Source organism: Elgaria multicarinata, chromosome 10 (genome assembly GCF_023053635.1).
Source record: "Elgaria multicarinata webbii isolate HBS135686 ecotype San Diego chromosome 10, rElgMul1.1.pri, whole genome shotgun sequence".
In the NCBI taxonomy this organism is placed as follows: Eukaryota; Metazoa; Chordata; class Lepidosauria; order Squamata; family Anguidae; genus Elgaria; species Elgaria multicarinata.
Genome location: NC_086180.1, coordinates 87,445,296 through 87,460,813, shown reverse-complemented (window position 1 = coordinate 87,460,813; position 15,518 = coordinate 87,445,296). Strand labels below are relative to the sequence as shown.

Genomic DNA, 15,518 nt, shown 5'->3' with positions numbered 1-15,518 from the left:
AAAGCCATGGTTTAAGGTGTCTTCTGAACATGGCCGCAGTTTGAATGGAGAGAGGATGCAGTATTAGGAGCTTCTCTGTCTGCTTATAGGAGCGTATTTGCTTCTGCCATGCTCTACTCGAATACTTGTAAGTGAAGCAAATATTACAAGGGGACGAAAACAGTTCTCCAAAGAAAAGCAAAACTCTGTAGCATTAGCACTTGGGGAGCATGTAACATGACTGTTATTTGACTGTTTGTGGGGTGTTTATTCCAAATCTTGTGCTTTGCTGGATGAACAGAATGCATTTTGAATGATCGGAAGGAACCATGGTGACAAAGGTGCTAGTCTTAAACTAGGGTGACCATATGGAAAGGAGGACAGGGCTCCTGTATCTTTAACAGTTGTATGGAAAAGGGCATTTCAGCAGGTGTCATTTGTATATATGGAAAACCTGGTGAAATTTCCTCTTTATCACAACAGTTAAAGCTGCAGATGCCATGCCCTCTTTTAAATCTGGTCACTCTAGTGTAGCTCCTGCAGCTTTAACTGTTGTGATGAAGAGGGAATTTCACCAGGTTCTCCATATATACAAATGACACCTGCTGAAATTCCTTTTTCTATGCAACTGTTAAAGATACAGGAGCCCTGTCCTCCTTTTCATATGGTCACCCTACTTAAACAGTTGCAACAAGGGAGCATTCTGCTTTGAAGCATTCTTTTTTTTTCCCTTATCAAAACTATCAGGAACTAGAGCTGTGACGAAAATTTTGACCATTCTATTTTTGGCAATTTGTTAGGGGTGGGGGGAAATGAAAACTCAGTCGAAAGAGGCTGGGAGAGGTGAGAAGTTCAGAGAATTTTCTCCTTGGGGAGGGGAACAGGATTTCCACATATCTTTTTAAATGTAGCCAGTGGTTGAGGGTTTATTTCTTCTTCTTCTTCTTTTTTAAAACACCCCCGCATTTTCAGTGGTGCAGGAGTGTTTATGGGATGCCTGTTGTGGAAGGTGAGGTCACGTGGACGCCAATAGATATTTGCTTAGAACTGCTGGGCTTATCCAGCAAGCTCAAGCTGAGACCCATCACGTCCGCCATTTTTTTTAAAGGAACGAAGCACATGAACGCTCATGCGCCAATATAAGTGGGGTGGTTTTTTTTTTTTTTAAAAAAAAAAGGTTTCCCTGCTCCCCCCACTCTGCCCCCAATGGGCGCAGAGCTCGACTCCGCAGCTTTTCTCGCGCGGAGCTGGGAAAAGCCGCGAAAATGGGCCACACGCTCGTGGCCCGAGACTGCAGGAAAAAGTGGGCCCAAAGGGGTAGGCTATATCCCGGGGCCAGGTGGGGTTGATCCCTGCCTGAGCTCGAGATCCCCTGTGCATCATCTTGGACGCACAGGGACAATTCCGGGTATCACCCTGGGATATAGCCTGGTCTAGCAAAGGCCTTAGTAGCAGGAGCAAAAAGTGGAAGCCCGAGCAAGATTTCGTGGGCAGGGCCAGGCTCAATTCTTAATGTCTCCACCTCGTTCTGTAGGACTAAATAAATGGCCATCAAGTTGAGATTGGAGCTTGACTCTTGACTCTTCATTAGGCAGGTTTAGCTCCTACCACAACAGTGCCATTGAGCGTAGCCCTTTCTAAACCAATGGCTACTATATGCTCTTGTGGGGAAAAACACTGCTATTGGGATGATGGCTAACAGTCAAGCTACACATTACATTAAATACGTACGCATAAAGCTGATCTTCTCTTTCTTACTCTAAAATAAATGTATGGAGTTCTGATCCAGATCCAGATCACTGCAAGCATGGAGGGTAGTTTAAACCTTCCCCACAACCAGAATCTTTTTAAAATTTGCCCCAAACACACATCAGCATGCAGGTTAAAAGGGGGATAACCTCAATTTGTGGCAATAGAGAGGGTTTTTTAAAAAGCCACATGGGGTGATTTTAAAAATCAAGCAGGTGGGGAGCAGGTTGAAATTCCCTTTCTGTATGCAGTGGTCTCAATCTGGATACAGTGGACTGGTGCACTTATGTTACCATAGTGCATATTTAATGTAACATGTATACATTGATCCTAAGCCTGCCTTAGTGCACAGCCTCCACTCACTCTATGGGGGGAAAGCTATATGTGGAGTCTCTGCAGTATGCATGTCCTCTCATCACCATTGCCTGTCAATCATAATGACATGAATTTTCTTAGTATTTTATAAAGCCATCTCAAAGGTTTGGTTTTTTACAGCTCATGTCAGTTTAATTGTCAATGGTCCTTGAGGAATGATGAACTGCTATAACATGTCTGATGGTTCTCTTAAACAATCGTTTTTCCCTTGTGGAAAGTCATTGTAAAGGCCTGCCAGTAGGGTGGTCCCTTTGCTGTCAAACATTTCTTCTTGATATGGAAGAGTACAAAAAAGTTGCAAATGAGCACGTTCATGCATATTTCATGTTAATACGAATAAATAAAATGTGAAATTTGCCACAGTGTTTTGGGTTATGTTCCTTTGTGGTCCTGGCATTAAAGTTCCTGCTTCTGCTGTATCCCTTAGCACTAAGATATCTAGTTTTGACACATCATGGTAGAATTCAGAGTTCCTATTTATTTTGATTATTTGATTTGTAACTCTCTTTTTTTTCCTACTAAAGGCGTCTAAACAGAAATAATCTTCAGCTTCTTTCTGAGTTGCTCTTTCTTGGGACTCCGAAACTCTACAGACTGTAAGTAGATATAATTCCATGTCAGTTTTGGAAGTCTTTGAGATGTTTCTCAGTGCTTCTGAATTGTAAATAAAATATGTCCCTTGTCTTTCCTGGAGCCAATACACCTTTAATTCCTGTTTTCGTTTTTCCTTATTGATGATAATTTTTATCCTCCTCTTAATTGCTTCTGTATTGTTCCATATTTTTTAACTGTTGTAGCTGACTGACCTAAATTTTGAACCTGGGTTAGAACCTGCTTTCTGATGATGCGGTGGATTAAGTTCTGGATGGAATATTGGTTAGAGTTTCTTCTTTTCTCTTTGTTTACAATAATATAGAAAGGAAATGGTCTAAAGAACCAAAAAGTAAAGTAGTAGTTTGAAGAATATTGGCACTCTTGAAGTCTGTAATTGTGGTTCCTGCATTGTGGAATTATACTCTGTGTAAGGCATATGCTGGAATTTAAAAATCAGTGTAGTGAGCTGTTCAGGGCATTTGATGTTAAGTGTTTTGTATTTTATTGTACTCTTTCTCTTAGTCATAAAGCCTGGCTGCACAACTGTTTCCCAGACCTAATGGGAGTTTTGCCTTGTGTATTCCAAAGAGATCCCCTCTTGCAGAAAAGTAAATCACTTTTGAAACTGAGTGACCCCTCGAAGTAGTTTGTGATGATAGCTGCTGTTCAAAAGGTTGGAAAGGCCCAAATCGGACTGGCCCAAATGACAGCTCTTTCTATCCTGTCCAGTCTCTTTAAAGGAGCCTTCCTCAACCTGGAGCCCTCCAGGTGTGCTGGACTACAACAACTACAACTCTCATCATCCCCAGCCAGCATGGACATGTAGGACACCAGGTTGGGACAGGCTGCTTTAAAGCCTTGCCCGAGTAAAATACTAATGTGATAAATCGTAACGGCAAACATGGTAAATGGTCATTTTTGTGAACTGCCCAGAGAGCATATATAAAAATGTAATAAATAAATAAATAAAAGCTCTCTGAATAATCAAGGTTGAAAATTCAGTACAATTTTGAGGTCCAGACATTCATCATTGCAATACTAATATAGCCTCGATCCTATATTAAAATACCTACAAGTTTTGATTGTATGCAGTACTATTTTACTGGAAAATCTGATGCGTTTAATCATATACATATTTTGACATTTCAGTGTGAGCCCCAAATATTACAAAACACTGGAGTTAAACACTGGTAAAGAGTCAAACTTTTTTATTTTGCGCAAGCCAAAGGTAAATGTTTCAATATTTGTAAGACATTCAAGATGTTTTCTGTTATGATTGTTCTGTGCATATTAGGAATTCAAGGAAGGGAATGTTTCCCAGTTAAGCCTATCAGCAATATCAAAGAAGGATGCTGAAGTTATGTGGACTAGGTAAATCTCATTACAGTAGCTTTTGTTTAGGAAGTTTGGTACATACAACTTATTTATTACATAGCTGTACCATCCAATATCCAAAGCTCTCTGGGTGGTTCACAACATTTAAAATGCCACAGCATTTTGCTGCCCATTTCCTTTCAGAGGGATTGTTTCAAATTTTGAGGAAGGATACAAAGCTTAGAGTTTGTACAGCATAATCTTACTACTTTTAAGAATTTTCTATCACAAAGTATATGGTCTTGGTGTTGGCTTCTAATTATTTTGACCAAGAAGTTAATCTTCGTTCCAGTACTTTGATTTTAAACTTTGGGTTTAGGTTTCCAAACATGGAATTTAAAAACCATTTACAGTTATCCATGATCATAGAAGTCAATAAAATTGGTTTGGTGTAAGCATTCATTCAGTTTCTTGTGTGAAAGGTTTATTGGATAGTTGTGGTGGCCCCTGCTCTCATTGAATTCGAATGGAAGGATATTTTCATTTATAACATCTGTTCTTCTAAAGATATTCAAATATAGGCAGAAATTATTACAAGCTAATAATTCAAGTGGTTTGTCTCACTTCTGCTTCGAGCTGCGTTTCCTCTTTGGTAAAATAAATAGTTCTCTACATGCCCGTATTGCCATCATAACTAATGCTATAACTGCTACTTTTATTTGGGTAGTATCAAATAATTAAAATAGCCAAAACCTGTAGTTTGGTTGTGCCTGTGTGTGAGACAAAACACATAACTTCAGTCTCATGAATATAGGATCCCCAGACATAATAAGTGATAGTTGTGGACTGCAGGATAGTAGCACACACGATGCCTAAGGGTTATTGTTGTTCAGACTATGACAGTTCTTGTTATGACATGTATTAAAACAGCTTAGTAACTACATTAGAGTGGTTTACCTATACACCTAGAAGCATGTGTTTCTTCAAATGAAATGCTGATAGCCTTTATATTTTAGATCATGTGTAGATTACCAAGGTTGTGCTAGTTTTATTTAATTAGTATTTCCCTCCTATTGTATATGAATACTGTAAACCTTTGAAAATGATTAACTATACCTATGTACGTTGAACTAATAACAACTTGATGTCTAAAGTTAAGTGACTGAGATGCTAGATAGAGAAGCAAATGTGCTTGTTGTGCAGTGTAAATGCAACATAAAGAGGACACGCTATATATGAAATATTCAAAATGGTTGGAAGCTGCCAGTGTCCAGCTATACTCTCCCTCTGCTGCCTGCTCCAATTTCTCTTTGGCCAAATTGAGAATGCACTGTGTGTTCAGGTCAAGATGTTTGCTCAGAAATAGAAGTACAGTTGCAGCTGTGTTTTGGAGCAAGAGACTAGTTTAAATAGCATTACCATTTATCCAATCCATTAACAGAACTCTGTAAAATAATATCAACTCTACATCAGCATCATAAAATTACAAGCACTTGATGACAGATGGGAAAGTGTAAGTAAAGGGAAATGATAGGCTGAGTGTTCAAGAAAGGAATACCTGTTGTTTTTTCCTGACCAAATAACATTTTGGATTGTGGCAAGTTTCACTGCTTTTCTTAGTTGGTTTAAATGTTTCAGGGTAAAAAGTTGACTTCTAAGAAGAATATCAAAATTTGCAGGATAGTTTAGTAGCTGACTGCTGCAGACTTAATTCAAACACACGTTGGTGGTCATTTTTAAAATGCTATTATGATCTCAGGTTGTGCCTTCCTTAGGAATTTCAGTGTGTTATCCAATACATATTTTAAGAGCAAAGTAGCAGTGAACCAGCCATTGCAGGGCCCAGGTTGGCAATGATTTCAGTGTTTGTGTCTCTTGTTCAACAAGTATTTTTCTTTCTTGGAATGTCATGCGTCTCTAGTGACCCATATGCTAATACATCTAGCATCAGCAATGGCACCTTTAATGCAGGAAACCATTACAGCCTAGTGAGTGCTTATCTGAGCCAAATAGATTTTGACTGCTTAATTTGACTGGTTAGACCACAGTTCATCGATTGCCATTTGCTGTAGGGTACTAATTTTGTATCCAAAGCTCAGAGGTTTAAAAGGATACTTTGTTCTATAGATACTGTATTTCTAAACAATATGCAATTCCACATGCAAGAGTTACGTGCTTTGACATAAGCCTTTTGACAGGTAAACTGTTGCTAATCAGTAAATGTATAGTGGCAGTCCTTTGAAATTGATCTGTAGATTAATATTGGAAAAATTACAAACAAATATTTAAATTACCTTGTTTCCTGTAGCTGAACTTTACTTTTTAGTGTCTTTTTTTAAAATAATGGAAGGAAAAGGCTTTCAGCATAATCTGATTGTTACTCTTGATTGTCCATTTAGTACATTGGTTCGTATAGCCCATAACAAAAGTACAAAACGGCATGGGGAGCTCTTGCAAAATTCCTCCTGAATTAATTTCTGCCAGCTATGATTAAAGTGTGTGGTACTAGATGTGTCAGACACCATAGTTCTCTGCTTCATTTTACTCCTGGCCTCTTTGGCCCCTGCCACAATAAATCCAACAATGGTTACGCAGGAATTGCAGGTTACAGTTGCTACGGTTACCGTTGTCCAGTTGTATCGACATCATTACTCATTTAGTGAGTTACCATGATAGCTACCGCTGACTCCCATTCCTGGGAACGCTAAAGATGTTTGAGGCAAAAGGGATGAAAGTTCTTGTGATGGCTGTTAGGTTTTTTAAAATGAGCAATTCTGCTGTTTGCGTGATTACCATTAATACCTGTTTAGACACCAGGCTGATTTCTCTTTATTTTAAAGTAGTACCAGTCAGGGAGGTAAGAATAAAAATGGTAGTGCATAAATGGCTGGAGGAAATTTATTGTTAATATTTCATTATTTCAAATTATGTGATTTATTTATTTTAAAAACAGTTCTGGTGATGCTTTTATTTATTTATTTTAAAAAAGCTGCTTGTGGTCAATGGAGATAATAGTTATTTGGCAAGACAAACAGTTTATCAGATGATAATCCATTTCAGCAAGATTCAACAAGCATACAGTTAAAGTGCTCTGAAACAATCTCATTAAATGTATTCAACATATTTCCAAAAGTTGGTTTGGATGGTCAAAACACAGAGAAAGAATACCCAGTTGTAGAATTCATATTATTTGTTCTCCCTTTTCAAAAATGATTATTGGATTGACAAAAGCAGCAATTGGCAAATGTTGATTTTTCTATATCTATATCTATCTATCTTGCAGCATGTTAATTGTGCTACATATATATGTGTATGTGTAAGTGGGTAAATGGATGTAAATTGGAGTATCGCTTTAAGGCAACACAGCTGTACAGATTTACAAGTACAGGTTTTGGGGAGAAGTATTTTCCTGAGCTTTAGTAAAATTATAGCTTCATCTTTGACTTCCTATTTGATATGTGAAACTAGATACTTGAATCTTTGTACTTAATCTCCTGCACTTAATCTTGGTTTTGCTTGATTTAAATACGTATATCTTGTTCCTGGGATGTTTTTAAATGTGATCACAGTAGAAATTTGCATTCCAATTGAGTAACAATATATATATATATATATATATATATATATATATATATATGATTGTAGAAGAAAAAGCATATTTATAAAGTAACACCATTGCTGAACATGAGTGCTTGCTGATCGCTGGTGTTGGAAATCGTCAACCCTTTTTCTTTGGTAAGGAATCTAAATGCTAGTTGTTTTCTTTTCATGGCCTGCTTGTGGGTCTCCTGGAAGTTTCTGATTGGTCACTGTTGACGGCGGTATGTTAAACAAGATGGACATTTGGTGTGATCTAGCTGGGCTCTTGCGTGGTGGGTATTTTCTATAGCAATATAGCTGTGGATCTCCAAGCAGCCATAAATTGCCATAATGGATAATTTTAGTTTGGGAATATTGCATATTTATTTATTTATTTATTTATTTATTTATTTTATTACATTTATATACCGCCCCACAGCCGAAGCTCTCTGGGCAGTTTACAACAATTAAAAATAGTAAACATTAAAAGTATACAAAAATTAAAAAAACATAAAAACAATATGAAAACAACAGTATCCATTTAAAAACAACAATTCTGGGGTCCATTAAAAACAAACTTAACGTTGTTAAATGCTGTTAAAATGCCTGGGAGAAAAGTCTTGACCAGGCGCCGAAAACATAACAATGTAAGCGCCAGGCGAGCCTCATCGGGAAGATCATTCTACAGTCGGGGGACAACCACTGAGAAGGCCCTCTCCCTTGTTGCCATCCTCCGAGCTTCCCTCGGAGTAGGCACTCGGAGGAGGACCTTAGATGTTGAGCGCAGTGTACGGGTAGGTTCATGTCGGGAGAGGCGTTCCATCAGGTATTGTGGTCCCAAGCCATGTAGGGCTTTATAGGTTAAGACCAGCACCTTTAATTGCCTTTCGCACTCACTCCCACCTCTCTATATGAATGGAAACCATAACATGGGTCTTCTTTGCAATTACATCTGCCTGCAGTGTAGGTTTTAACATCTTTGTAATGTCAACATAAAGTAATGGTTTGTTACATTGAAATGGTGCAAATGTCAGAAATCCCATTAGAAGCACTTATTTTTTCTGGCACAAAAGGCTTTGGGCCTTTATAGTATAAATGAAATATATTAGAACTGGATTTCAGTGTAAAAGTATGTAATTGTGGCAACTATGCAGATGATTTGTTAACATTTCTATCCCGGCCACATCGCCCCTTTAAAAATGTTTTAGCTCTGATTATATCTTGATCAAAATATTTTTTCTAAAACAGTTTTTAAACATAAGATGTGCACCTATATAGTAACGAATATATTTTGATACACATGAACGTGTACATTTTTAAAGTGCAAGTGATTGTTAAGTGGTAACTAAAATTAGATTTTCTTACAAAACTCACTGTGTTCTCAAAGGAATTCTTAATGTGAGTTTTATTTTGAAGTTACCATTAAATAGCCCTCTAAACTTGATACTCCTTACTGCTAAATTAGAATTTTGCACATTTATATAAGTAATCCTACTTTAGAACTGGATGATAGTAGTAGTGTGGGTAGATTTTCTTACTTTTGTTGCTGCCTTTGAGTTTCAAAGTACACATCTTCGAGATCTCTGCAAGCATTTTTGAATTATATTTTAGATATATGTAAGTATGTATTTAAGATATTTTATGTTTAAATTTTCCATTTTGGTATATTTAAACCCCACCCCCACCTCAAAAAGGCGACCTGGGTAAGCTTTGTGATTATTCCAGTAACCTTCCCACAAATTTTGTGAATATTTGTGTTTGTTGTAGATAGCCTCTGAAAAAGCCCCTTTTGGCTGAAAGGTGTTGGGTTCTCAAGAAATAATTTACCACATCTGGGGATATGTTCTTTCTGTTTGCTCTGGATATTTTGAGGATTTTTTTTAAGGTTTGTTGGTTCTTCATAATGGTACATTAAGTTTTAATATGAACCAACTTCCTGTTATGCATAAAGTAGGGTGACCATATGAAAAGGACGACAGGGCTCCTGTATCTTTAACAGTTGCATAGAAAAGGGAATTTCAGCAGGCGTCATTTGTATATATGAAGAATCTGGAGAAATTCCCACTTCATCACAACAGTTAAAGCTGCAGGAGCTATACTAGAGTGACCAGATTTAAAAGAGGGTAGGGCACCCGCAGCTTTAACTGTTGTAGTGAAGGGGAAATTCCACCAGGTTCCCCATATATACAAATGACACCTGCTCAAATTCCCTTTTCTATGCAACTGTGAAAGGTACAGGAGCCCTGTCCTCCTTTTCATATGGTCACCCTACATCTATATAAATAAAAATGTAAATGTTCATTTGAAACAGACATTATATCTCCGAAAGTTCTTCACCGATTGCTTTGAAATTTTGACACAACGTTGCATTCGAATACGCAAGCGTTGTTATGTAACTATGTTCTATATGGGGACAAAAGTTTGTCTTAAAATCGAAGAAATAGGCCTCCTAAAAACCAGTCCTGCTGATCATTGTGACATCGCCAACCAGTAGGCCAATCCACTGCCTCTGCCTCCTCTCCTATTTGCATATTCTCTCACAATTGGCTGAGTGTAGATGTCACACCTGTGACAGTTACACGTTCTGAAGAAAGGTAACTGCCAGGAGTTTCCACTAACCTCCTCACCGTAAAAACATCCTTTTTTAAAAAACCAAACAATCTGCTTTACTTCATCCAAATAATGCCTCGCAGAAGATCACACTTAGGTCGTCGTACTCGCAGAGCAGAAGCACTGCGACGAGAAATTACAAATCAGACTGAGGAAGAACGGGCATCAGCAAACGAGAAAAAAAATAAAAAGAATGCCTCAAATATGTGCCAAGGAACCAGCCAAGCAACGTTCAGCCAAACTTGAGGATGCACGATTGCGAGCACAGCAATCGCGTTCTACAGCTTCAGATCTGCTTTGTTCTCAACAGAATGAATGCGACAGGCTGAGAGTGGCTGAAAGACATCAATGAGAAACAGCACATCAGCGTCAAACACGACTCCGTGATAAACAATCACATGATTATAATCGCCTTGCATTCCGGTACAACCCAGCTGATGATTATAGTTTGAGGCGGCATGTTCTCATCGGCACTATGACTGAAGTGTGTCCTTATTGCAAGGCTCTTAAATTTAATGGAGAAACAAAAGGAATGTGTTGCGCTGCTGGAAAAATTAAACTGCCTCAACTTAGAGAACCACCAGAGCCATTACAAACTTTGCTTGCCGGATATACCACTGAATTAAAGCATTTCCTATCTAGCATCAGGAAATACAACTCATGCTTCCAAATGACGTCGTTCGGCGCAGAAATCATCACAGCTCCATTTATGCCAACTTTCAAAGTCAAAGGACAAATTTATCATAAAGCCGGCTCCTTCCTTCCGTTTCAAGATAGTCAACATAAATTCCTACAAATGTATTTCATTGGTGATGGCAATGATGAATTGAATGCACGCTGTGGAATTTATACTGGCATAAAAAGGTCCATCGTTTCAAAACTGCAACAGCTACTTCACGAAAAAAACAATTTAGTACATTTGTTCAAAACAGCAATTGACATGATGCCATCTGATACACACAAGATTGTTATTCATGCTGACAAAACGCCTGCTGGAGAACATGTGCGAAGATTCAATGCTCCAACTATAGACTTAGTGGCAATTGTTATAGTCAGAGATCAATCTTGACAGGACCTTACAAAGGTGAAGATGTCCTCATTCCTCGCATTCCTATGATTCCAACAGATATGCCATTTCAATTTAAGAGATTGCAATTCCTAATTCGATTGGCGTTTGCAATCACCATCAACAAAGCTCAGGGCCAATCTTTAGAATTGTGCAGTTTAGATCTAGACACAGATTGCTTCTCACATGGACAATTATATGTTGCGTGTTCTAGAGTCGGCAAACCAGACAATCTCTATATCTACACTTTGTCCATTACAAATTTGTACTCTCCTCTTTCTCTTCTGCCATCTCACTGGCCAAACAGCAGTACTACTCAACGCTGATCCAATCAAATGCTAGGCATCCTCAGCGGCTCTTTGCGTCCTTCAATTCTCTTCTGAAGCCTAATCCGCCATCTCTCCCCGCCTCTCTGTCTGCTAATAACTTTGCCTCTTTTTTCAATGCTATAATCCAAACTATCCGCTCTGATCTGGCCAGCTCTGCTCCTCTTCCAGTTCCTGTTCCTCATCTGTCAGCTCCTCCTGCAAATTTCTCTGCGTTTTCTTCGGTCTCTGCGGATGAACTGTCTACAATACTGCGCTCTTCGAAGCCTTCCACTTGTTCTCGTGATCCGATTCCTTCTCGCGTCTTTGTTAATCTTATTCCTGCTACCCTCCCTTCCTTGCTACATATTATTAATCTTTCTCTGTCCTCTGGTTCATTTCCTTCTGCTTTTAAACATGCTACAGTCTCTCCCATTCTCAAGAAACCTACTCTTGATAGGCTATCTCTATCTAACTACCGACCTGTCTCTTTGTTGCCGTTTGTTTCAAAGATCCTGGAGCGTGCGGTCTACTCTCGCTGTCTTGACTTTCTTTCTAGTAACTCTGCTTTGGATCCATTTCAATCTGGATTCCGTCCACTGCATTCCACCGAAACAGCCCTACTAAGATCACCAATGATCTCCTTACTGCCAAGTCTAAAGGCCATTATTCCGTTCTTATTCTCCTTGATCTAACTGCAGCCTTTGACACGGTTGATCATGATCTTCTCTTAGATTCCCTTCATGACCTTGGATTTTGTGGCTCTGTCTATAACTGGTTTGCCTCCTATCTAGCGGGTCGCTCTTTCAGCGTGTTGGCTAATGGCAGCTCGTCTTCCTCCTTTCCCCTTTCAGTAGGGGTTCCGCAAGGCTCGGTGCTTGGCCCGTTGTTGTTTTCCTTATACATGTTGCCCTTGGGCAAGCTTATTCAATCTCATGGCCTCCAATATCATCTGTACGCCGATGATACACAACTATATCTGTCATCTCCGGAACTTTCTCCTGATGTTCACGATCGTATCTCGGCATGTCTTTCAGATATCTCAGCTTGGCTGCTTCATCGTCGCTTGAAGCTTAACATGGCAAAGACTGAATTGCTTGTTTTTCCTCCTAAACCTTCTCCTCATCTCTCATTCTCTCTTACTGTCAATGATGTTACGCTTACTCCGGTCAAGGAAGCTCGTAGCCTTGGCTTTATCTTCGACTCCTCGCTCTCCGTTATTCCTCATATTGAGGCAGTAGCTAAATCTTGTCGATTTTTCCTGTATAATATTGCCAGGATTAGATCATTTTTGTCTGTCTCTTCTGCCAAGACGCTTGTTCATGCACTGGTTATTTCACGGTTGGACTACTGCAACCTTCTTCTCTCTGGCCTTCCTTCTTCTCACATCAGTCCGTTGGTTTCTGTTCACCACTCTGCCGCAAAGATCATCTTCTTGGCTCGCCGCTCCGACCATGTTACTCCGCTTCTGAAATCTCTTCATTGGCTTCCAATTCACTTCAGAATCCAATATAAACTTCTCCTGTTAACCTTCAAAGCTTTTCATGGTCTAGCTCCTTCCTATCTCTCCTCTCTCATCTCACACTATTGCCCCGCTCGTGCTCTTCGCTCCTCTGATGCCATGTTTCTCGCCTGCCCAAGGGCCTCTACTTCCCTTGCTCGGCTTCGTCCATTTTCGTCTGCTGCCCCTTACGCCTGGAACGCTCTTCCAGAACATTTGAGAACTACAAGTTCAACCACAGCTTTTAAAGCTCAACTAAAAACTTTTCTTTTTCCTAAAAGCTTTTAAAACTTGATGTTGTGCAGACTTCTACTGTTACTTTCTACTGTTAGTTTTTCCCTATCCTGTGCCTGCTTACCTTACCCTGTACCTGTTTGCATTCTCTTCCCCTCCTTATTGTTTTACTATGATTTTATTAGATTGTAAGCCTATGCGGCAGGGTCTTGCTATTTACTGTTTTACTCTGTACAGCACCATGTACATTGATGGTGCTATATAAATAAATAATAATAATAATAATACACAGACAATGGAACAACTATAAATATTGTATATTCACAAGCATTGTGAAATTAAACATATTAGAAACATCCGCTTTGTCTTTTCTTTCTTTTCAATTTAACCAGACTGAGCCACAGCAACGCGTGGCAGGGTACAGCTAGTAAAGTAATATTTCCAACAACTAAGTTGTCAAAGAGAATTGGACATTTTAATTTTCTTCGGCACATTCATTATTACAACCAGTATATGTATTTCGGTTGTCCCTTTCAAGTTTAATTCGCATACATCAAGGAACAAAATGAAAGTTTAAGGCTATACTCCTTAAATGTGGTGATAATAGTTTCCTGAAAACGCCTTTGTTTGAAGGAATCTTATGTTGCTTGAAACATCTTAAACATTTTAAGGAAAACTATTTTAAGATTAGCTTCTAAACTTGGGCTTTAGTACAGGTTTAATTTGGGCAGGGCTGTTTAAAGCCTTTCCTAGCAACATATCTGTAGAAGTGAGTAAAGCCTTGGTATATTGGGGTGGGAGAGCACGGGAGTTTTATAATGCAGAATTTTTCCTGCAGGGTGCTTCTCATTTAATGGAGATCAGGGATGACAGCCTTTCTTCATTCTGGGGGCTGAATTCCATCTTGGATAAGCTCTTGGGGACAGCGTTCCAGCAGAGGGCAGGACCGAAGGGTGAAGTGGGTGAGACCACAAACACTGTGCATGTCTGCTCAGAAGTGTTCCACAGCAACCACAGAGCCATGATAGTATGTGTGTCTACTAAGAAGTAAGCAACAATTTCTAAAACCCATCACACATGGGAAAAGCTGGTGTAGACAACTAACATCACAGAAACTCGTTCTGGTCATTGCCTCTTATGCATTTCTGATCAAAGAAGGTGGAGAGTGGAGAGTCACACCTCTATAACTGATGAAGTATGTTAAGTAGCCATGCTTATTCTGTGACAACAATTGGCTTAAGTTGCATGGTAGGTCTGCGTGGTCAGGTGAAAAAAAGCAAAGCGAAATAAAAGAATGAATGTTGAATTTAAATTTGCATGACTTATGTCTGGATAATTTTGTACAGCAGCTGTCTCACAGTGGCAGCACATATTGTCATGTCCACACACCCAACCAGGCCAGAGGTATGGCAACTGACCACGAGCTGATCGGCTCTCTTCCATGGCCCACTCCTCTTGCAAGAAGAGAAGAGTAGCATGAAGAAAAAAACAAAATTTATTTTTATTTATCTATCTGTTTATTTATTGCATTTCTATACCGCCCAATAGCTGGAGCTCTCTGGGTGGTTCACAAAAATTAAAAACATTCAAAGTATAAAACAACAGTATGAAACCATAATATAAAATACAATATAAAAGCTCAACCAGATAAAAATAGCAGCAATGCAAAATTACAAATTTAAATCAGCAAAGTTAAATTTTATTTATAAACTGTTAAAATGCTGGGAGAATAAAATGGTCTTCACCTGGCGTCTAAAAGCATATAATGTAGGTGCCAAGCGAACCTCCTTAGGGAGCTCATTCCACAGCCGGGGTGCCACAGCAGAGAAGGCCCTGCTCCTCCTGGTAGCCACCTGCCTCACTTCCTTTGGCAGGGGCTTGTTGATAAGGACCCCTGAGGATGACCTTAGGGTCTAGGCAGGTACATATGGGAGGAGGTGTTCCTTCAGATAGCCTGGCCCCAAGCCGTTTAGGGCTTTAAATGTTAATACCAGCACTTTGAATTGGGCCCGGACCTGGACTGGCAGCCAATGAAGCTGGAAAAGGACTGGCGTAATATGGTCTCATTGGCCAGTCCCTGTTAGTAACTGTGCTGCCCTGTTTTGTCCCAGTTGAAGTTTCCGGACCGTTTTCAAAATCAGCTGCCATTCAGATTCCTTGTGAAAGGAGATGGAAAAAAGAGGGCAGCACCAGTAGTTTGCAAAATTGGACG

At 39.4% G+C, this 15,518-nt stretch overlaps 1 protein-coding gene across 3 annotated transcripts in view; it reads left to right on the top strand.

The window, feature by feature from the left end:
- The window catches only part of SLIT2 (slit guidance ligand 2), a 317,811-nt gene that overhangs the window by 25,784 nt on the left and 276,509 nt on the right, over positions 1-15,518 (top strand). For all 3 annotated transcript variants that reach the window (XM_063135275.1, XM_063135274.1, XM_063135273.1), the window contains exon 4: positions 2,628-2,699. In XM_063135275.1, coding sequence (XP_062991345.1) covers positions 2,628-2,699 — 72 coding nt within the window. The remainder of the gene's footprint in view (positions 1-2,627; positions 2,700-15,518) is intronic.